This window comes from Lichenostomus cassidix, chromosome 9 (genome assembly GCF_008360975.1).
Source record: "Lichenostomus cassidix isolate B80296 chromosome 9, HeHo_3.0, whole genome shotgun sequence".
NCBI classification, from domain to species: Eukaryota; Metazoa; Chordata; class Aves; order Passeriformes; family Meliphagidae; genus Lichenostomus; species Lichenostomus cassidix.
Genome location: NC_139490.1, coordinates 9,475,129 through 9,497,461, shown reverse-complemented (window position 1 = coordinate 9,497,461; position 22,333 = coordinate 9,475,129). Strand labels below are relative to the sequence as shown.

The 22,333-nt window shown below is 64.2% G+C and overlaps 2 protein-coding genes across 11 annotated transcripts in view; one reads left to right on the top strand and one right to left on the bottom strand.

The window, feature by feature from the left end:
- LOC146433235 (keratinocyte proline-rich protein) overlaps positions 1-2,144 on the bottom strand; it is a 13,094-nt gene extending 10,950 nt beyond the window's left edge. For 3 of the 4 annotated variants that reach the window (XM_085069355.1, XM_085069359.1, XM_085069356.1), the window contains exon 1: positions 701-2,144. In XM_085069355.1, coding sequence (XP_084925481.1) covers positions 876-2,030 — 1,155 coding nt within the window. In that variant the 5' untranslated portion in view covers positions 2,031-2,144 and the 3' untranslated portion in view covers positions 701-875. Of the gene's footprint in view, positions 1-14; positions 53-700 lie in introns of all 4 variants that reach the window. The other variant, XM_085069357.1, reaches the window with a different exon arrangement.
- Positions 766-22,333, top strand: TNK2 (tyrosine kinase non receptor 2). 7 transcript variants are annotated; one of them, XM_085069349.1, is made up of 17 exons: positions 7,005-7,252; positions 7,384-7,675; positions 11,223-11,400; positions 11,544-11,614; positions 12,823-13,035; positions 13,127-13,279; positions 13,477-13,754; positions 13,850-13,976; positions 14,079-14,225; positions 14,578-14,672; positions 17,417-17,611; positions 19,003-19,094; positions 19,615-19,659; positions 19,875-21,190; positions 21,618-21,713; positions 21,803-21,930; positions 22,038-22,179. In XM_085069349.1, exons 1-17 carry the CDS (start codon positions 7,053-7,055, stop codon positions 22,042-22,044), a joined length of 3,633 nt encoding a protein of 1,210 aa, XP_084925475.1. In that variant the 5' UTR covers positions 7,005-7,052; the 3' UTR covers positions 22,045-22,179. The 7 variants fall into 7 exon arrangements, with proteins under 7 accessions (XP_084925478.1, XP_084925476.1, XP_084925477.1 ...); XM_085069352.1 differs by lacking the exons at positions 7,005-7,252; positions 7,384-7,675 and adding an exon at positions 766-783; XM_085069350.1 differs by lacking the exons at positions 7,005-7,252; positions 7,384-7,675 and adding an exon at positions 1,885-2,006.

The window sequence follows — 22,333 nt, the reverse complement described above, 5'->3', positions numbered from 1 at the left end:
TGGCCATGTCCTACCTGTGACCATGTCTGTCACAGCATTGGCTCTGAAAAGCCTGCAGTGTGGGGGTGAACGGTGTGAGAAGGATGAAATACCAGATTTCCCCCTGGCCATGGCTTTGCAGGTCTCTGCTGCTGAGAAGGTGGCTGGACAGGCTTGTGGGTGGCTGTGCCTCACGAAGGCCCCAGCACCTTCTGCCTAGAGGTCCCCTGAGGTCCCCTGAGCCAAGGTGCAGATGCAATACATTCTTAGAGCTCTGGGAGGGCAGGAGCTGCCTCCTCAGCCCCAGAGGCCTGCTCAGGTGTGACCCCACAGGTCTGGGGCCCTATATTTAAACGTGCTCAGTTTCGCGCTGCTGTCCTTCCCCCCTCCCTCAGGCCAGTCTCGCCTCCTGCTTTACAAACACCACATCATCGCCAGACGAATATTGGGGGTGAGTGGCAGCTTCTCCAGGAGCCCAGCTCGAGCTTTATGGGCTGTCCCGGCACAGCTCTGGTCCCTCCTCTTCCCCCGGGGATGATTTACTTGTTGGAAACACGTCGTTTCCCGCAGCTCCTGCCCGCGCCTGGCAGGGCTCTCTCCCTGCGGTAACTGTGCAAAGCGTCCCGAGAGGCCGGGCCGGGGCTGCGGTAGCCCTGCTGCGGCTGGGCAGCGCCAGCCCCGCCGGGGCAGCGGGAACGGGGAACAGCCCCTTCCAACTCACCTGGGAGCAGGGATTTGGGCAGCGCAGGGCAGCCCGCGTCCCCGGGGCAGCGGATCGGTTCCGGGGCCTGGCGCTGTTCCGGGGTGAGTCTGTCTGTCCGTGCGTCCATCCCCGCACCCCGCTGCTCATCCATCTATCTATCCGTCTGTCCGTCCGTCCGTCCTCACCCTCGCCGTTACGTAAAGCGGCGGGGCGGCGCCTTTAAGAGCGGGACCGGGGGCGGGTCGGGGGCTGTCCGGGCTCCCGGCGGCGGCGGCAGGAGGAGGCGGGGGGGCAGGAGGGGAGGAAGGGGCGGCGGAGCCGGAGCTCCGGAGCTCCAGGGGCGCGGCGCGGGGGGGCTTCCCCAGCGTGCGGGGCCGGGGCGGGGCCCTCCACCGCGTGCACCATCCGGGGGCAGGGGGCGAGCGGGGCGCCGGGGGTGCCGGAGGGCGGGGGGCTGAGCCCGGCGGTGCCGGAGGGCGGCGGGGTGGCCCCGGGCGTGCAGGAACAGGGGGGTTTCACCCGCGGCGTGCAGGAGGCGGGGCTGGGAGCGCTGCCCCGCGGCCAGGAACTGGTGGCCAGCGGCGGCGGCGGGGAACCGAGGGGCGGCGGGGGAACAGGCCGGTGGCACTGGGTGCCGCTGGGCGAGCGGACGAGCCTGCAGGAGTGGGGCGAGCGGCCCGGGCCCGTCACCGCCCTCAGCAGCCCCAAGCCGGGTGCGGAGCCGCGGCGGCCCCGGGAGCGGGGGGCGGCGCGGGCGCGGCGGCGGGCGCGGGGCGCAGAGGAGGCGGCGGCGGGCGGCAGCCCCGGGGCGCGGCGGGCGCGGGGCGCGGTGCGGGGGGTGCAGGAGCACGGCCCCAAGGTCCGGCAGGAGCAGGGCCTGGCCCGGCGGGCGCAGCAGGAGCGCGGCGGGGGTCGGCGGGACGCGGCGAGCCCCCCGGCCCGCGCCCGCTGGTGGGTGCGGCGGGGTCGGCAGGAGGAGGGGGAGGCCCGGGGCGCGGTGCAGGAGGAGGGCGAGCTCTACCCGGGGGAGCAGGAGCACCCCGGCGGCAACCCCGGCACGCGGACCCCGGCACACCGCCCGAGCCGCAGGAGGTCCGCCCGGGTGTGAGGCCGCACTCCCTGCCCGGTGCCCGCTGCCCCGGGGGTGATCCCAGCCGCGTCCCGGACGTCCCCGGCGTCGATCCTCGCACCCCGCCCCGGCAGGTGTGCGGGCGCGTCTCTCCTGGCATGCCGGCTGTCTGGAGTCCCGCCGTGCCCGTCCTTGCCCTCCGGTGACGCTGCAGACCCGGCGCAGGATGCGGTGGCAGTGCCGGTGAGCGCAGAGGTAAGGAACGAGGCGCGACCCCATGTTTGGGGGTGATACGAGGGGCAGGGGGGTTCAGGGCACGGCGCTGTGGTGCTACCCGGTTGGCACCTGCCTGTGCCGGTGTGTTGGCACCGTGCCCCGCAGCACTGCGAGCTGCGGTGCTGCCCTCGCGCCCAGGCACTGCGGGACTGCTCAGCCCTGGCCGGCAGCATGCCCGACCTCCTGCTCCAGCTGCCAGGGCAGAGCAGGCAGCAGGGTCTGGTGTGAGTGGGTGCCTGGTGCCCTTGAACTCTCCTAAACCACAGCGGAAGCTGGGGGAAGGTGGTTTTTTTTTCCCCTGGAAAAAAGGCAGCTTTGCTCTTCCTCTTCCCTGGGCTCGTGGGAGCTGTGGCACTGAACAGAGGATCCTTGTCCTCCGGGGCCAGCCCCGCGCCTCGGGGTGTTTGTGCTGCTGCCGAAACCCCGAGCAGCAGTGCGGTGCAGGGAGCCTCTGACCACCGGCTCAGCAGGCAGCACCGTGGCTGTGTCCAGCCGTGTTGTGTTGGATTTTTTCTGAACAGTCCAGGACCGTTTGGGTACTTTTGGTCTTTGTTGATTTTGCTTTTGTTAATAAAAGTTTCAAGTTAAACCTGGTAAGGTGGTGCTGACAGTCCAGACAAGGATCCCACCTCGCCAGGCAAATCCTGCTTGGCTTCTCCCAGCATGGTCAGACTCTTTGCCCACTGTGAAGCAGCAGCTGGGGAGGGGACTTGGAGGTGGCCAGAGGAGCCCAGGCAGGGACAGTGTCTCTGGCAGCAGTGGCAGGGCTGGGCTGTCTGGACAGGACAGGCTGGGGCAGAGCTCTGTACCGGCACTTCCCCACACCCTCACCTCCCTGGGCCACTTGGTGCAGCAGGCATACCGGGTTGCCCCGGTGCTGCTGGGCTTCAGCACCAGCTCAACACCCTGCAAAGTGTGTCCCCTTTGCCATGTACTGTGGGCTCTGGAGGTTGTGCATTCCCCCTCTTACTCAGCTGTTTATTGAGCTGTCTCAGGACAAAGCTTTGAACAAAGTTTTTGGGCACTGGGCTTTGCAAAAGTCTCCTAAAAACAGGACCTGCATCGTGAGGTGTCTTTGAGCAGGTCTGCGCTACCAGGCACCCCTTGAGATAGAGGGTCCAGGACAGACCCCAGGTGCTGCACACCCATCCTCAGCTGCAGCCCTGCTCCTACTGCCAGCCCTGAGCCCACTGCTCCCCGCAGGGAGTGGGGGGATAAAAGCAGCTTCCGCATCCCCCGTTGGGCCGCGCCGAGGCCTGGGGGTGCAGGGTGGGGGCTGTGCAGGCTGTGCAACCTGTTACCAACCCCTGGAGCTACCAGAGCCTTGTTAGCCCGGTATTTGCTAGTGCAGGGTGGGGTGTAGTGGGGATGGCTGGGGGGCTGGCGATGCCTTCTTCCTCCTCGGGCAGCTGCCAGCCTTCTGTCCTACTGTGACTCAGCCTCCCCGGGGCAAGCGGGGGCCCTCATGGGCAGAGGAGCAGCCCCCACTGGACCAAGAACCACTGTGAGCTTGTAGCCAAGCCTGTCCCAGCCAACTGCAGGCCAGACTTCACACGGTTCCTCGGTTTCCCCCTGAGAGGTCCCATCCTGCCCTTGGAGCACCTGGACACAACTTCAGTTGTGCCCATGAGGGATGGTAGCTGTCAGGGGTAATGCATCCTGGGGGGCATTACCCACTTGTATGGATTTTGGGGGACAGGAGGAGACTCTGCTTTACGCACAGCCTCTGTCAGGACCAGAAGACTTAGGAGAAAGTCTTGTTCCATCCCTTTGCTGTGCAGCCCTGGGGGAGGGCCACTGCTCATGCTGCAGCGTGGCTAATTAGGTGCTGTCAGTTAGTGCTAATGACTGGCAAATACTGAATGGTCTGGCCAGGGTGCTGCGCTGCTCTGGTGCTGGGGAACTGCGGGGACTGAGCCTTTATCCCCCCTTGCACCTCCAGGCATCCCAACTCTCCCACTCCCAGCCCAAAGGGGAGATGCTGCTGTGTGGATGTGGCTTTGTGCCAATCTGGCCTGAGACCTGACAAACTCGTTTTGTGCCAGCTGCAGCCCAGCCCAAGGACCCATCTTGTACTGGGGTGGAGATGGGGGTACTGCTGGCAGCACCCCGGGGTGAAGGGGCCTGTTGGACCCAGGGCTCAGGGTGCATCCTGGTGCCCCCCTTCCCTGGCAGGACTGGGAGCAAAGCTCACCTGGGGGGTAGGTCCACAAAGGCTCTTCCACCTGCCTGGGCAGAGTGGGTCATGACTCAGGATGCAGGGAGATTTCCCATACATTAACTTTCAGATCTGGAGCATCTGGGTGGACAGATGGGGGTGCCAGCCTGGGAGACGCATTCTGACCTCTCCTAGTTGGCCCCAGGGGGACCCTGTGACCAGTGTCACCTAAGCCCTGATGTTTTTCCCCACATACACTGTATGGCTTGCTGTGGCACTGGGGTTGGCACTGCCAAGGGACCCCCACAGCACTGTCCATGTGGCCCAGGTGAGATTGGTGCAGGCACAAACCAGCCTTGCACTGGGGCAGGTTGGCAGCGTCCCCACTGTGGCAGTGGCATCAGGGCTCAAGCCTGCCGCCCTCTCCCCCTCCCCAGCACTGAGGTTGGGCTGTGTGGTCAGGCTGCTGTGGGTGCCAGGGCCTGTTGCTCTGCATGTCTGTGCCCCAAAACACTGCACTGTGTCCCTGCCTTGGTGTGAGAGCTTGGGGCTGAGGTGAGGATCAGCTATAGGGTCAGCAATTCCTGCCCATCCCCTGCCAATGCTGGTGAGCTGGGAGGTGCAAGACAGGCTAAGCCCGCCCCAGATCGACCTGCGGAGCGGATTTAGCAGAGGAAAGAAGCTTAGGGAGGGGATTGGGGTTGTGCCGGGATGGGGGGGCTCCCCCACATGCCCGTGTCTTTCCCTCCCACGCAGCCACTGCTGCATGCAGGGGCTCAGAGCAGGGGATGCTCTGTGCTGTGGGGCAGGATCAGGCCATGGAGCCAGGCTCTGGGAGCCCAGAGATGGCAGCGAGGAGGAATCTGGCACCTCGGCCTCCCCGGCCCCCCCTGCCACGGGGGTCACCAACCCTCCGTGCTGGCCCCCCGAGACCTCCTTCTTGCTCCATCCAGCCAACCAAGCAGCATCAGGTGCCAGAACCGAGAGAGGCAAAGCACCCACTGGTATGGGGGTATGTGGGGTGGTGCATTCCAGAGAGGGGCTGGGGAGGGTCCCCGGGGAGCTGGGTGGCAGTAGCATCCCGCAGGCGGGCAGGATGCAGGCGGCAGCCCTGCCTCTGGTGGCAGCGGGGTGTGTTGGTACGCGTGGGTATGTGCGTCTGCACACCTGCGCCGTGGCAGCCAGGCTGGGGAGTGTGTCACCACAATTTGGGGCCGCCCTCGGGGCCCCGCCAGGGCCAAACGAGCCAGCCCGGGGTGACGGTGCGGCTGCCCTGCTGCTGCTGCAGTCAGTGAGATCACTTCCAGGCGACACAGCTGCCAGGAAGGTGGCAGGAAGGTGGCAGGCAGGCTGTGACAGTGAGCGGGGTGATGTGATGGAGGTGAGTGGGGGGCCCCATCCCCTTCTGGGAGCTTGTTTTGGGGACCTGCCATTTCCTGGGGTCCTCTATGTGGGGTGGTGAGCATGGGGGATGCTGTGCCGCTGGTCTCAGGGATGTGGGGCCAAGTGTGGTATCCCAGAGGGCTGGGGAGCTCCGGTGTCCCCACAGACGGGAGGGGCACCTTGTGTTCATTGTGACTGTCACACCCTGGAGGGTAGAAGACAGTGCACCCCATCCAGTGGTTGTCATTGTGGTGAGACCCCCCCCGCGGGGTGGAAATTGCAGGCAGGTGAGTCAGAGGTGGCAAGGCACGATGGCTTTTGTGCCCTTATAGGGTACCTAATCATTTTGGTGTCAGTTGCGCCTGGGCAGGTCAGGAGGACCCGACGTGTAGGAGTGCGACCGAAATCCATGCCCAGGGCTGTGGGGACAGAGGCTGTCCCTACTCATCCCCACAGCATCTCCTTCCCTGGGCAGGCTGGCGAGGGTTTTGGGGCAGCACAGGGCGGCTGGGTCCGGAGGGAAGGTGGCATAGCACGTGCATCAGTCACCGTCCTGTGGCGTGCCAGCGCGGTGACGCCGGCGGGCCGTGCGCGGGGGCGGCTCGCTGCTCCCACGCCGCAGGCTCGGCCCGCCTCGGCTCCACGGCTGAGCTCACCTCCGTGGTATGGCAGGAGGAGTCGCCAAGGGGCTGTCCCCGCCCGGCCCCTCAGCCAGGGCAGATGCCCACCGGGACTGGGGGTGTTTGTTTCTCTGGGGGCGGGGGGCGGGGGAGAGGGAGAGGGGGACAGGAAAAGCTCTTGCCCCCTGCCTTGGCACGGTGACAGCCTGGTGTCGTTCCTTTGGCTACAGCAGGGTCTCAGAGCTCTGTTGGGGGAACAGTGAGGGGTCACCGAGGTGCTTCTGGGGGTCAGAATTGGGCATCATGCTCTGTGGCGTTGGCATGAGGACTCTGCTGTGCCCCAAAGGACAGGCACGTCACAGGGGTCTTTGAGGGGGGTGCCGGCCCCCCCACCCCCCGATTTCAGCCTGCTTGCAACTCTGGCCCAGGGGGCTGGGAGAGGAACTGTGGCCGGGCAGTGCTGGGGGACAGGCCAGTCCCGATGTGCAGGTGTAGGGGTTCCCCATCCAGGGCAGTGGCTTCCTGCTGGGGGCTGTGCCAGGTGCAGCAGCACCTGGCAGGGGTCTAGGAGACCCCCAGCCCCCTGCGAGGGGGTAGGGGGGGAGGATTGATCCTCGCGTGCCCTCCAGGCCCCCATCCCAGCAGCACCCCCCGGGGCCTGGCTGCTGTCCCAGCCCTGCCGTGCTTGCGCCAATGCTGCCGGTCGCTGCGGAGCAGCCATCTTCCCAGTGCATCCCATCCCCCTCTGCCTGCGCAGGGAAGCGGGAGGGATGCTGGCGATACTGCCAGCGCCAGAGCCCCCCCATCCTTCTGCAGGTGCCTCCCTACCCATCCTGCCTGCCATCGAGCGCCGGCTGCTTGACGATGGTCCCCCCTCATCCTCCTCCTCCGCCTGTCTGCCTGGTGCACCGTGCCGGGGTGCGGGTAGAAGGGGGATGCGAGCGCGGTGGTGGTGCTGGCGGAGATGCCACCACCTCTCCACTCAGGGACCGGAGCAGGGACAGAAGGTGGGCGGTTGGGCTGCCGCGTCGGGAGGAAGACAGTGGTGCCAGGCTGGGATCGGGGTGAGGACAAGCGCTAAAGGGGCTGCCTCCCTTCTCTTTTCCCATTTCCTCTGCATCCCTCCATCCATCCCCCCTCCCCTCCATCGCTGTCGCGGTCACCTTCACCCTCTCGCTGTTTTCCGGAACTGCAGCAACTTTCTGCCATGTGATCCCAAACCCGGCTCCAGCCCTCGCCGCCCCCAGGCAGACGCGGGCGTCTCCGCAGAGCCCCCCACTCGCCGCTGCGCCGCAGCCGCCGCCTCAGCCATGGGCGAGAGATGCGACTACCAGCGCTTGAGCAGCGCCGAGGAGGAGGAGGAAATGCTCGGCTCCCTGCCCCACAGCTTCTCGGACAGCACTGGGCAGCGGGCCCTGCGGCTGGGCAGCAGCCGCCCCACGCCACCCCCCCGGCAGGACATCGCCCCGGGCATGCCGTGCCGGCGGGTCAGTGGGGGGGAATCGGTGGAGGGAAGCAGCGGGGGGCACCTGGCTGAGCTTGGTGGTCCCACGATGGGCATGGGTTGGCAGCTGATGGAGCATAGGGGGTCCCTGCATGGCATCTCCCCTCTGGAATGTGCAGTACCGCACAGCATCCGGGGCAGCATGACACCCCCCTCCTTGCTCGGCTGTGCGCCCATCCTGACCCACGGGAGCGGGGCTGCCTGCTGCTTCTTGCTGGGGAAACTGAGGCATGGGGGAATGGCGTGCAGCAGCTAAGAGCAGCCAAGCCTGGCACAGCTCCTGGAGGCGGGGGGGGGGGGGGCACAGTGGCCAGCACAGGATGCCGTCGCCCAGCTGCAGCACTGCAACCAGACAGTGGCCTCGCAGGCTGCCATCCCCACATAGGGATGTCCCTGGGAATGTCAGGCTGTGCATGGATGTGGGGAATGTGTAGGTGCAGGTGGCTTGAGGTATAGGACAGGTATTGTGGTGTCGTTATGGATAGATGTAACTGAGTGGGGGGCAAGGTGGGGAGGACTGACCCCCAACGTGCAAGCTCGGACGGGTGTGTGCGATGCCAGGCAAGCGCGGAGGCGAGGAACATGCCACAGCGGGGGTGGGCACCCGTGGGCGCGCAGGGGGCAGGCGGCTCCAGGTGTGCGCCGGGCGGAGGCGGGAGCAGGACGGTGCCGCCGGCGGCGCCGCGGTGTTTGCGCACGTGCGGCCGGGCAGGGCGGCAGCCGGGGGGGTGCGCGGAGGGGACGTGCGTGGGGGGCGGCTGCGGTTGTGCAGGTGGCGGGAGGCACGCGGGGCGCGGGGAGATTGCTCCTGTGTGGTCCTGGGGTGCACGTGAGCATCCTCAGCACGCACCATGCATGAGCCTGGGTGCACGTAGGGTGCATCCCTGGCGCTGCAAGGATGCCGTGTGCATGGCAGGGCACCAAGGGTCGAGCAGCACCTGTGCCAGGGATCTAAGGAATTTGTGACTTCCCCACCTCAGGAAGGGAGTTTGATGGCAGGGCTCCTGGCCCAACTCAGAGTCGAGGTTACAGAATCAGTCCATGTGCCTGTGGGTCTACTACAGAGAGGGAAACTGAGGCACAGAACCTCCCCTGGCATGGCGGGCATAGCTGGGTTCTCTCATTCCCTTTTGGAAGCCTGTACTCCCGATATAAGCACTGGACTGGGCAACTTCACGTGGGATTTGGGGGTGCAGGAGGCAGTGCACTCGGTGCCAGTCCCAGTGGGTGCTATTTCTGCCTGATGAGGGTGATGCTCTGTCAAGGCAGGGCACCCCCCCACCCCCGGTGTCCCCTGAGCTGGGAAGGGGGAAGCTGGCGCGTGGCAGAGGTTGGTGCCGAGGGCACTGTGCCCAGTTGTCCCCAGTCAATGGGCTTGTTGTGCCCGGCTCTTGTGCTGCCGGGTGCCAGCTGGGATCCCAGTGGCAGTGGAAGCCCCAGTGGAGACTCTTCCTGGGGATGCACTTAACTCGCTCTTAGCTGACCCCCGGCACAGCAATGGCCACGGTTTGGGGGGGCCAGGCAGGCGGGGGCTGTGGCAAGAGGTTGCTGTGGGTCTTCCCTCTCTCACGCTGTGGCTGCCGGCATGGACAGCTGTTCTCCCTGGAGAGCCCGCGGGCGGACAGCCCCGCCAGGGAAGGGGAGTGAGTCCCAGGGCGCTGGTGGCAGCCCACGGCAGAACCTCGTGGGGGCTGGCAGCTGGGCAGCGGATATGTTTGCCGAGCCAGAAACTCCCCCCGCAGTGCCCATCGCCCTGGCATCTTGCCTGTGGCCTCGGTTGGGGACCAGAGAGCCGGATGTCTCTTCTGCCTCCCTCCCTCCCTGCTTCCTGAAGGGGAAACTGAGGCCTGGGAGCGTTTCCCAAGGCCGGGGCGAGTTTCCATGGAAATGGGAGCGGGGGTCCGGGCTCCCAGCTGCCGGCGACCGCCGAACAAGGGAGAAAGCGGGACATTGATGGGAGCCCGGCCCCTTGGGCGCGCGTCCCAGCCCGGCTGAAAATAACCCTCCTGGGCAGCGCTGCGGGCAGGCGGCCGGGACTGAACCTCGCTACCAGCGGGGGGTCCTCAGGAAGCGTCTCCAGCCAGGGGAGTGACCCCCAACCGTGCCTGCCGCCACCCCCCGCCCCGGCCCCGTTGCGTTGGGGAAGGGGAGGGCCGGCCGGCCAGAGGATCGAGAGCCGGATGGAAGGAGGGGCAGAGCCACAGCCCGCGTCCGGCCGACGGACAGCCCGAGCCCCCTGCCCGCTCCAGAGGGGTCTGCGGGGCGGCCGAGCCCAGGGGACATCTCAGTAGAGCAGATGAAGGGGCTGCGGGTGCCCCGGCTGCAGTGAGCGGGCTCCGCCGTGGGACGCCGGCACCGGGGAAGGGACATCAGCGGTGCCAGGGACTGGCGGCGGGCAGCCAGGCAGGATGCGACGCTTCCAGGCTTTGCACCGATCCTTCCCCTTCCTCACTCGCTTCCGCTTCTACCGAGTAAGTGCCGACCCTCGCCCCGGGCAGACCCTACACTAGCCATCACCCGGCCCTGTCCCCGTCGCCGGCGGGCAGGGGAGCCGCAGCTCCCTTCGCCCCGTGTGGCCCTGCGTGCCCCCATGCGCCCCCGTGCCCAGCTGCTCGCCGCGCCCGCCGTATTTTTAGCCCGGTGCCGAGGATTGTAATTGCGGTGACGCGGCCGAGGGAGCCGAGCGGGTGAAGACGCCAGGGGCCATGTCGTCTCCCAGGGAAGAGGAGAGGATGGAGGGGGCTGCTGCTCTGTGGAGCTGGGACAGCGGCTCTCAACCTCCCTCCTGCTCTCAGCAGGAGGAGGCAGAGCCATATGTCTTTCCAGAAATGTGGTGGTGAAAGTGGGGGAGAGCCGGGATAACAGGCAGGGATGCAGAGTGAGGGGGAGCACAGGGCTCCATCCCTCCCTCCCTGTGTCCTGGCACGTCTGAGGGCTGATGCCAGCAGTACTGGGGTGCCCTGTACCTCAGCACTGGGGCGACAGGACTCTCCAGAGGCCCAGATGTTCCTGTCTGCCCCCTCCCTGTGTCTGTCCACGGAGTTGCCACCACCTGTGGCAGAGGAGACCCACTGTGGGTCTGTACTGTGACTCGGCCAGGTGTGTGGGGGTGCCAGGGGGCCAAGGTGGCTGTCCCTTCTGGGGACAGCTGTCTCCTCCCTGCTCAGCCCCTCTAGCTGAGCAGAGGGAGTTGAATGGGCACATCTGTCCTGAGGCTCTGCCTCCTCCTGTGTCCCTGGCACCCCTGCCAGAGGATAACCTGTGGTGGAATGGAGGGGTGGGCTGGTATTTCGTTGGGCACAACAGGGCAGACTGGGAGGCCCTGCCTATCTCTGGAGGTCCTGCTGATGGGGTGCCTCTCCTGGCCTCCCCCCGAGAGGTGGTGACAGGCTCAGGAGATGAGTCCACTAGTATCCCTCACAGCAGCACCCCAGCCTTGTTTCTGAGGCCCTGTGGGTGACTCCCCAGCAGGGATGGAGCAGAGGGAAGCCGAGCAGGGTTGCTCCTAACCCAGTATCATGTCCCAGCAGAGGCTGAGCTGTAGCATGCAGGCGGAGGAGGGCACAGACTGGCTGCTGGAGCTGCTCACCGAGCTGCAGCTGCAGCAGTACTTCCTGCGCATCCGAGACGAGCTCAACGTCACACGCCTCTCCCACTTTGAGTACGTCAAAAATGAGGATCTGGAGAAGATCGGCATGGGACGCCCCGGTGTGTACATCCCCCCCAAATCTCTCCCCTTACCCCCGGCTGGATGTGCAGCATCTTTTGGGAAGCTCACAGGAGCATAGGGACTGGAGGGAACTCTACCCCAGACTGGGTTGTGACAGTCAGTGTATCCCTGTGTCCTGCAGGCCAGCGGCGGCTGTGGGAAGCAGTGAAGCGGAGGAAAGCCATGTGCAAGCGGAAATCCTGGATGAGCAAGGTAGGGATGGAAGAGGGAGAGGTGTGGCAGAGAAGCTGAGGCAGACAGGAGGAGCTGGACCTCTCCCTATACCCTTCTCCCTGTACTGGGTGCCTGGCTCTCCCATGTCCCTGGTCCCTGGAGGCTGATGGGGAGATGGGCAGAAGCCCCTGCCATCCATGCCCCATCTGTGGTGTGACCTTGCCAGTGTGTGCCTCAGTCCCACTCAGGCTCCTGGGTCACTTCCCAGCAAAGGACAGCTTTGCTACCCCGGCACTTGGAAAATTCATTCCCCTCATTGCCAGGAAACTTGTTTGCAGACAGTGAACCAGAGCACCTTGCTCCAGACAGCTCTGTGAACAGCAGTGCTGCCCAGGGCCCTGGTGCCTCACAGGGAGAGGGCAAAGGCTTGAACCTGCATGCTGGGACACACTAGAGCAGGGGACCTTGAGATGCTCACATATGCCCTGATGCCATCCCATGAAAACCTGGTGCTGCTGGCACCCTGTGATTCCTGGCACCTCCAGAAGAGCAGAGTGTTTGCCAGCTGGGCACTGGGTCACAGCCTCTCCCCTGTGTGACTTGTCTGTGCTGGGACATGGTCAGGATGGGCTTTTAATAGAAAGCTACTTCTATTAAAGAAGAAATGGCAAAAATGCCACCACCCACCCCAGACAAATGCTGGGCCCAGCTCCCACACACACTGCATTGAGACTGGGGTGGACCCAGTCCCATGGGGCACATCATCCATCCCAGCTTAGGGAGATAGAAGGAGAGCCCAACCCCTCTGAGTGGTGGTGGTGGCAGCCAGCATGCGTTGCAAAGCCCACGTCGCTTCAGGGATGTCTCACCACACTCAGCCCAAGCTGGAAGTATTTCCCTTGGCTTTGTGCCCAGGCACATTGTGTGGCTTCAGCCTGGCCAAGGAGTGCCCAGGGCCCTCTGGATCCTGGCCTGGTTTGCTGTGGCTGCTGGGGAGCCACTGCAGGGCTGCTGCAAGAGGAACGACCCCTTTCCTCCATGGGAATTGCAGCTCCGAGTGCCGACAGCTGGAGGAACAGAGCCTGCTCCCACAGCCGGCCTTCTCTGGGTCATCACCAGTTAGGGGTCATCACTAGGTTCCAGCATGTACAGCCCAAACAAGGGCTTGTCCCATTACTGCTCACTTGCAGACCCAAGGGCTTGAGGTGTTTCCATGCCCATGTTTCACCTGCCTCTGTGTCCCACAGGTGTTCAGTGGGAAGCGCCCAGAGTCAGAGCTGCCGCCCCAGCCCCAGAGTACCTTCCGCAAGCCCCCCACGCCACCACCCCCTGAAGCTGGGGGCCAACACTCCCTCACCTGCCTTGTGCGGGAGCGGGACCTTTCGATTTTTGAGAAGCTGGGTGACGGCTCCTTCGGTGTTGTGCGTCGTGGAGAGTGGTGCACACCTGCCGGCAAGACGGTGAGGGCCTGCTCTGGGGGGTGGGGAGCCAGGCAGTGGGACCACCCACAGGGGAAGACACTTTTGGAGCTCATCCCTGCTTTGGCCATAGCTGAATGTGGCAGTGAAGTGCCTCAAGACAGATGTGCTGAGCCAGCCGGAGGCACTGGATGACTTCATCCGGGAGGTGAATGCCATGCACTCGCTGGACCACAGGAACCTCATCCGCCTGTATGGCGTGGTGCTCTCCCACCCCATGAAGATGGTGAGTGTAGGGGGACGGGGCTGACTCTAATGACACCCACGTGGTGGGGTCCCACATGATGGCATGAGCAAAGCCAGGCTGGGTCTGTACCCCAAGTTCTTTGCTGGCATCCCCAGTGGGGCATAAGAAGGCTGGACGCCAGCGCAGCCAGGGTTCCTCTGCACTGACCAACTTGCTGTCCTCACCCCATGGCCCAGGTGACAGAGCTGGCCCCACTGGGCTCCCTCCTGGACCGCCTGCGGAAGAACCAGGGCCATTTCCTCATCTCCACCCTGTGCCAGTATGCCATCCAGGTGGCCAAGGGCATGGCCTACCTGGAGTCCAAGCGCTTCATCCACCGCGACCTGGCTGCCCGCAACATCCTGCTGGCCTCCAACGAGCTCGTCAAGATCGGGGACTTCGGACTGATGCGGGCTCTGCCCAAAAATGATGATCACTATGTGATGCAAGAGCATCGCAAGGTCCCCTTTGCCTGGTGAGCCTTGGGGAGGGGAGACCTAGGGGTGCAGCACCCACGGCCTTCCCCATGTCCTTCCCCATGCAGATGTGCTCATGTCCTTTCCCATGTAGGTGTGCTCCTGAAAGCCTGAAGACACGCACCTTCTCCCACGCCAGTGACACGTGGATGTTTGGAGTGACCCTCTGGGAGATGTTCACCTATGGTCAGGAGCCTTGGATTGGCCTCAATGGCAGCCAGGTAGGTGTACAGCAGAGACCTGCTCCTGACCTGCTCCCTCACCTCACCCCACTGGTGCTAAGGGGGATCTGGGACACCCTGACAGCACACCCTGCCCCACAGATCCTGCACAAGATAGACAAGGAGGGTGAGCGGCTGCCACGGCCTGAGGACTGTCCCCAGGACATCTACAATGTCATGCTGCAGTGCTGGGCGCACAAGCCTGAGGACCGACCTACCTTTGTGGCCTTGCGAGACTTCTTGGTGGAGGTGGGTGAGCAGCGAGTGGGAAAGGACCTCCATCACCCTGTCCTGCCCCTCTGCTCAAGCATGGGTAGAGCTAAGGATATTGCTGAGGCGGGAGGTGACATGGGGGAGCTTGGGCCAGGCAGCCCTGCAGGCTGGGAACGTGGAGGGTGGTGACATGGTGACAGCAGGAGATACCTGGTTGCTGCGTTGTCCTCACCCACCCCAAGGATGTGACAGCTGAGGAGGGGCTAGTAGTGATGCTGTCTCTTGTCCATTCTTGGGACGCCCCTGCCCTCCTTGGGGCTGGGTCTGGCCTCAAAACAGGGTGGACAGGAGGGGCTGCATCCTCTATCCTCACCCACCTCTCCCCCAGGCTCAGCCCACTGACATGAGAGCGCTGCAGGACTTTGAGGAGCCTGACAAGCTGCACATCCAGATGAACGACATCATCACAGTCATCGAGGGCAGGTACTGCATGGGAGGGTGGCAGGTGTTGTAGAGGGTTGAATGTACTGCCTGCCAACCTGGGTAGAGATAGGGAATGGGGAGGCTGGGGACACTAGCAGAGCTATGGGAAGCAGGGATGTGAACGGGTGGCTCTGCCCACAGCGCACCCGGCCGTGGTACCCCACGGGTGGGCAGAGCTGGGAGGTTTGTGGTTCTCCAGGCAGCACAGCATAATGGGGCCACCGCAGTGCGGGGGACACAGCCCTGCCCGCACTGCCCGCAGCCCTGCCCGCACCATCCCCGCTGACTCACCCCGCGGTGCCCGTGGGTTTGCCCCGGGAAACCACACGCCCCAGGGCCGCTCCCTGCTGATAGTGGTGGGGACGTGCCGCCAGCACCCAGAGACATGCCGCTGTCATCGGGCTGGGACAGGCACCGTGGGACTTGGTACCGTGCTGGCAGAACCCACTGTGCTGTGGGCTACTTGGTCCCTGCTGACCTCACCAGGGCACAGCCACCCCCTCCGCCATCCCGGGGACCTGTGGACTGGAGTAGGCAGGCCTTTTATCCCTGCATCCCTATCCCAGGATGTGCCTGTCACCTTCCCGCTGGAGGACTGGGGACCTCGCAAAGCAGTTCAGTGTCCCCCGCGCTAGGGCCGGTCCCGCAGCCCCAACGGGAAGAGGAGGAGGAGGGCTCTGTCCCCGTCCCTCCCTGTCCCTCCCTGTCCCCCGCCCCGGGCCGGCTCCTCGCGGTTAGTCACAAGCCGGGGTGAATCAGGCCGGGTTTGTGTGTCTGCAGGGACCGGCTGCTCCCGGTCCGCCGCCGCGGGGATGACTCTTGCCCAGGGTCTGGCAGTTTAATTGCAGGGAGGGGAGGGGAGGGGAAGCGGCGTCGGCGGAGGGAGGGAAGGAGCGGCGGAGGGCGGTGCGGCTGCGCCAGAGTGCCTACATCGTCCCTGCCGCCGCATCGCGGCTGGGCTGCGGGTTCGCGCCCCCCGCCCCACCGCCGGCCCCAGGTGAGCCGCGGAGGGGAGGATGGAGCGGAGCGGGAAGAGGGGCTGGAGGTTGCCGGTCGGTCGGGAATTGCCGGGCGTGGAGCAGAGCCGGGGCGCAGCTTCCCCTGCCTCAGTTTCCCTGAGGGACACCGGTCCTTGGTGACCCCCGGTGGGTTTTGGGGGTGCGGAGTCAGGGCAGACGCGGTGCGCTCAGCAGCCGAGGGGTGGCAGGAGCCCATAGGCTGCCGGTACTCCCGGAGGGGAGCCCCCTCCTCGTGCCTCAGTTTCCCCCGCGGCGGCCGCCCCCCACCACGCTGCCTGCGGGGATGCCCGGGCAGAGCTGGCGAGGGGAAGGGGGGCCTCCTGCAGGGGGGCCGCATCCGGTCCTGCCGAGGCCGCCCGGGGCACCGTAAACACCCCCCACCCCTTTTCAAGCCCCTGCCTGTCGTTCGGCGGGCGCCGGCTGTGCGTACGTGTGTGTGGGCAGGGGCAGGGACCTCCCTGAAAGCCCCCCGGGGACCCAGCCGGCCGCGGGATGGGGCTGTCGCGGGGAGAGGAGCCAGGGCAGCGCCGGAGCGGGTTTGTGCCGGGGGTCCGAGCTCGGGTTCGGTGGGACCGAGGCTGGGAGCAGAGAGAGTGGAGGGGTGGCGCGGCTGCAGCATCCCTTCGTCGGGATGCGGCGGTGAGGGGCGCAGGGAGGGCGAGTGGAGGGGACCTCCTGGGGTAGGGAGCCGTTCCCCCACCTCCCGCAGCCTGCCGCTGGTGAGGGAGGGTGCCCAGTACCGGCTGGGCTCTGCCGGGGCTCTGCCGAGGGGTCCCGACGCTGAGTAAGGCGGCTGGCTGGCGGCAGTGGGAAGGTAAACAGGAAAAGGGCTGAGCTGGTGGCCGGGGGTGACTCACAGGTGACTCCAGGAAACCGTGGGGCCCGTGCCAGCCTCGCCAGGCTGGCACCCACACTGCCACTGCCCCCTGCCCACAGCACGCCCTGCCCACAGGGACTAGAGGGCCCTGACAGGCAGGGGGGAGGCTGAGGGTCAGAGCACCCCCGGCATTTATTTGGCACAGTGCTGAGTGGGGTACACCACTTGGGAAACCTTCCCCTGCCCCATCCCGGTTCCCCCCACCAGTCCCTCTGGGCTAGATGACCAACTCATCCCCCCCAGAGGTGGCTGCATCCTGGGTGACTCCTCAGGGACACAGTGGGGACCAGTACCCCAGGGTGGCCTGGCCCCCCTTTCCCCCCCTCAGGAAGATTGACAGCCTAAGCCCCCCACCTGTCTTTCTGCCCATCTCCCCCTACCTGCACCAACTTGCACAGGGCTTACAGATAACATAGGAAGGGAGCGAGGAAGACCCCACAGTCAACTGTTCCCCATAAGGGCCCCTATCAGACACCAGGCATGTCCCCTGTGCCGTCCTTTACTGGATGGGGCACAGAGGGATAGATGATGAGCAGCTTGATGCACGCATCACCCCAGGGCTCCCTGCGCAACTTGAGGCAGCAGGGAGGAGGAAGGGACACATTTTGGGACAGAAGTGTGGTGCTTTGTTCCCGACCACTTGCATTCCCAGCACCACCAGGTGCAGGGACCATGTGGGGTGGGAGCCAAAGCATATTGCTGGTGTAGGGTTGGGATCCTGGGCACAGAGGTTCCCTTCCCAGCTGTGCCACTGCGTGGACTTGGACAAGTCACCTTGCCTCTTCCCCACCAGTGGGGCAGGCGCATGTCATCCCCTCATCAGTAACGAGGTCCTTTTTATTCCTTAGGGCCGAGAATTACTGGTGGCGGGGTCAGAATAAACGGACCCTAAAAGTGGGCCAATTTCCCCGAAACACGGTGACCTCGGTGGCAGGGCTGTCAGCCCACGACATCAGCCAGCCGCTTAAAAACAGCTTCATCCACACAGGCCATGGAGACACCAACCCGCAGCACTGCTGGGGGTTTCCCGATAAAATTGATGAGTAAGAAACCTTTTGTCTTCTCTGCATCCTCTGCCTGCTCCCTCCCTTCCCCGCTGTCCACTGGGCATGGGAGCGAGACGCGGCTTGGCTACTGCCCCTCTTTCCCCCCATGAAGCATCTCTTTCTTCCCCGCTGTTTTGGGAATGGTGGCTCTGGGTAGGGTCCTTGCAGCTGGACTAACTTCTTTGCCTCTCCTACTAATGGGGTTAGGGATGTGGGGGGCTGCTGTGCTTTTGGGCAGCTGTCCTGGGGCAGGGAGACATCGGTAAGCACCACCCCAGAGGTGGCCACATTACCCCAAAACACTTTTGGGATGTTCCAGGGCTGCTAAACGTGCGCGGCTTGCAGCCTGTCCCCCGCTTCTAACAGCATGAGTCTTTTTGTAAAGCAAAGCACAAAAATATCCACCAAAATGATTTTTTCCTTTGCTCTGCTCCATCAGAAGACACCTGGCTGGACTGTGATGGGGGAAAGGGGGTTGGGTGCTTGTGCCCCAGTGTCCCATATACTCCCTGCCAGGTGGGACTGCTTGTGCAGCAGTGAGCAGGAGCACCTTGGCAGGGGGCATGAGGGTGTCTCTCCCAGCACTGGGCTGGAGGGATGTGGGAGAGCAATGCAGTGGGGCCAGGATAGGATTTCAAAAACTGGAAAGCTCCTGGTGAGTAGAGCCAGCTCCTGCACTGGCCTCAGTCTATCCCCTGGCATCATGATCCCCACTGCTGTTTGTTATCCCAGGCCTGGGACAGCTCTGCCAGTGCCCTCAGTCCCAGCCTGACCCCTCCACAGCACCCTGTGTCGTGTGCTGTGCCGGCGGCCCTCGGAGGCTGAACCGAGGCACCGTGCACATGGATCTGGCTCGTGCCCCGGCAGGCCTCCCCGCGCCCCGCTGCGTGGGCACGGGTACTGGGTACGTGCTGCCCGGGCTGCCGAGAACGCACCGAGCTCGGCACACGCCCAGGCCTTGGGGCTGCGCCCGCTCCCGCCGGCTCCCTGGCTTGCGACGGCTCGCCCGGGCCTCCCGGCACCCACCGGCACGCGGTACCGGGGCACCCTGCCTTGGGCGCAGCATCGCCCTGCTGCTGGAGGGCTGTCCTGGGCACTGCACCCCACACAAGTACTCTGGACACGGTTCCCTGCTTGCAGTCCCCTGGGCACAGCGTATCATGCACATGGAGCCGGAGAGGGGTGGGATGACACTGGGATGGCACCGGGCTCTGTGCCGTAGCACTGGAAGCCTCTGGGGTGTATTGCCCCAGGACTCAGAAGAATGGTACTCACTGGGCTTGGTGTGTGGTGGAGGAGCTGTGGGGTGTCCTAAGGCACGAGCCTGGGGAGTGAGGGGTCCCATGTGGCCCCTGCTGATTCCCAGACACTCTCCTTTTTCCCCACAGGCTGTACCTGGGAAATCCCATGGACCCTCCTGACATTTTAGGTGTGGACCCGAGTGCTGCCAGACCTACCCAGCTTCCAGGCAGGGCTAAAAGTGAGTGGCTTTTCTCCTTCTTCCTGCCCATCAGCTGCACAAAGCCCCCATCCCCGTACCCTGCTGCCAGGGTGATGGGCTGGACCCTCTCCTTTCTGTCTCTCTGCTGGCACTTGCTTTTTGCAGACCAGGGGGAACTGGGATGATGGGACGTGTTGTCACCTGGCCATACGCCACTGCCAGCAGTGTGGGCGGCTGGTGGCTCTGCCCAGCTGGACTCTGCCCTGCTGTCCTTCGTCCGAGTCCCTTGTCCCCTCCCAGTCTCCCACAGTTGGCCTCCCCAGTGCGGGGGATCTCAGTGGAGCTGTCATGGGGAGGGAGCCCGGATGCCGTGCATATGCCACAATCCCCATAAACCTACAGTTTTATCTTTGGGGGCTTCCCACTAGCATCCTCCCCATGCTCCACCGGTTATGGGAGATGTGACAAAGCATGCACCCTGCTAACAAGCACCCTGGCTGCCGCTGGCTTTGCGTGTTCACCCTTTGCTTCCCCTTCTCTTGGGTTCTTTCTTCTGCAGGGCAGCCTCCTCCACGCCCGCCTCAGCCTACCGTCCTGCTCACCAGTAAGTTGGGCTTCTTTGGTGCTGCTCTCCCTTTTTTATGCCCTCTTTCTTTTCTCTTTTGTCTGGATGGCCTGGGGTAGGTGCCCTCGTGTGCCTTGGGAGCAAGGAGGGCTGAAACTATGGGGTGGTTTGGGAGCTTGGAGATGCAGATGCCTCTTGTTGTGCTGCAGGGATAGATGCTGGGACCCTCACCATCCTTCTCTGTCCCCCTTTAGAACCTTGCTACGACCCAGTCAGTGAGGAGGAGGAGGGTCTGCCTGGGGGTCTCCGGAAGCTCTGCCTGAAGAAGCCAGGCACAGGGAAGGGTCTGCGACCGGTCAAGCCATCAGCACGAGTACCGGGCACCAAGGTGGGCGAGCGGCAACCCGGACGGCTGGCAAGCGAGGGGCCAGCAAGCAGCGAGGTGACCCTCATTGACTTTGGGGAGGAAGTGCCTCAAGGTAGCCCCTCTCCAGTGGGGGAGTTGACAGCCCCGTCATTGGCCAAGCTGGCCATGGAGGCCTGTTCTTTGCTGGACAAGACCCCACCGCAGAGCCCCACGAGGGCTCTACCTCGGCCTCTCCACCCCACGCCAGTGGTGGACTGGGATTCCCGGCCCTTGCCTCCACCGCCTGCCTACGATGACGTGGCACAGGATGAGGATGACATTGAGGTCTGCTCTATCACCAGCCCCCCGAGCCGGCGGGGCAAGACCAACTATGGCTTTGTGGATGAGGGTGAGCGGGGACCGACACTGGAGGACAACCTCTTCCTGCCCCCCAAGGAGACCAAACAGCCCAGCATGACGCAGACCACTGAGCTCTTTGAGGAGCTGCAGCAGGAATGCATGAAGAGGCTCAACGTCCCTCTGGGACCGGCTGCCCCAGCTGACGACAAGCCCCAAATCCCACCCCGTGTCCCAATCCCACCCCGGCCCCTTCGCCGCAATGAGCCTGGGCGCTGGTCAGGGGACCTCTCCCCAGCTTCGGGGGGCGAGGAAGACCGGCCACCCCAGATTCCCCCGCGGGACCCGCTGTCACAGCCCACCTCCCGGACACCCAGCCCCATGGCTCTGCAGGTGGGCTCCCCCCAGCAGCGTGCTGCCCTCTGCTCCTGCCTCTCCACCTCACCAGGGAAGCCCATGCCCACCACACAGAGCTTTGCCCTCGACCCCAAGTACGCCACCCCCAAGGTGATCCAGGCGCAGGGCAAGGACTGCTCCAAGGGACCCTGCATCCTGCCCATCGTGAAAGATGGGCAGAAGGTCAGCAGCACCCACTACTACCTGCTGCCCGAGCGACCTGCTTACCTGGACAAGTATGAGAAGTTTTTCAAGGAGGCTAAAAGTCCCGAGGAGGTGCCAGCGTCCCGCCAGGTCACCACAGCCACCGTCCGTCCCATGGTGCAGCAGCCACTGCCAGACTGCAAGGCCAACTTTTCCTCCAACAACAGCAACCCTGGGCCCAAGTGCCTGGTGAAGGCCTCCTGCAGCCTCCAGAAGATCGTTTACGATGGGCCAGATGTTTGCCGTCCTGCTGACAAGATCCGGCTGGTGTGTGTCATCCCCAACATCCATGAGGAGTGGGCTCACTTGGGCAAGAGTAGTCATGGGCTCACTTGGGCAAGAGCTTTCCCCACCCTGTGCCTCACTTTCCACAAGTTCAACCCCAGGGAACTGGCTACAAGGGGGCCCCAGATGTGCAGGGGGACTTAAATGTCACTGCAGTGCTAAAATGGGAATTGAAGACCCTGGGGAGGGGGAAGGTGGCTGTTGCTATGGTCCCCTTAGTCTCTCCAGGCTGGGACTATTGTGGCCCACCCAAGCTTAAGATCCCAGGGATGAGAATGATCCCAGCTCCAGCCTGAGAGTGCTCCCTGGGAACAGGGTTGGGGGGCAGCCCCCGTGGTCTCCTGCTTCAGTCACAGGCTCCTTGCTGGCTAGAGGTGGTGGCAGATAGTGACCACAAGCTCCCCCACAGGTGCAGGAGACGGTGCATGGCGTGACCACCGAGGAGTGCCAGGCAGCCCTGCAGAACCACGGCTGGAGCATCCAACGGGCCATCCAGTACCTGAAGGTACAGCACACCCCTGTTCCCTCGTCCTGGCTTCAGCAAGCATGGTGGCACCCCTGTCACCCCTCTGGCCATGCACTGTCCCCTTGCAGGTTGAGCAGCTCTTCTGCCTGGGGCTGAAGTCCCGCAGCGAGTGCCAGAGGGTGCTGGAGATGTTCGACTGGAACCTGGCTCAGGCCAGCTCACACCTCCTCGATCCCTACAGCGCCACCCGCCAGAAGTAGGGACATCTATGATTTTTGGGGGGGGAGTTCTCCCTGATATGCTGCTCGGGGTGGACTGGCACTATCACCCCTCCTGAGCTCATGTCCTGTCCTCTCCTTACAGGTGGTGACAGTGGGGACGGGGCGAGCTGTGTCGGATCTGGAGCAGGCATCCTGCCACGGGGCCAGTGCCCCTGCCTTCACCCACGGAACCTGCTGCTGGACTCTGGACTGAGCCCCCGCTTGGAGGGTGGAGACACCCCAAAAGGGACTCTGCCCAGTGCAACAGACTTTTCAGGGTGCTTGTGCCCTGGTTTTGGCAACGGGCTCTGTCCCCTGGCCCCTTGTTGAATTGTTTTTGTAAAGAGAAATGTAATTTTAATATATATATTATGTATATATATAAAAATATTCTATGGA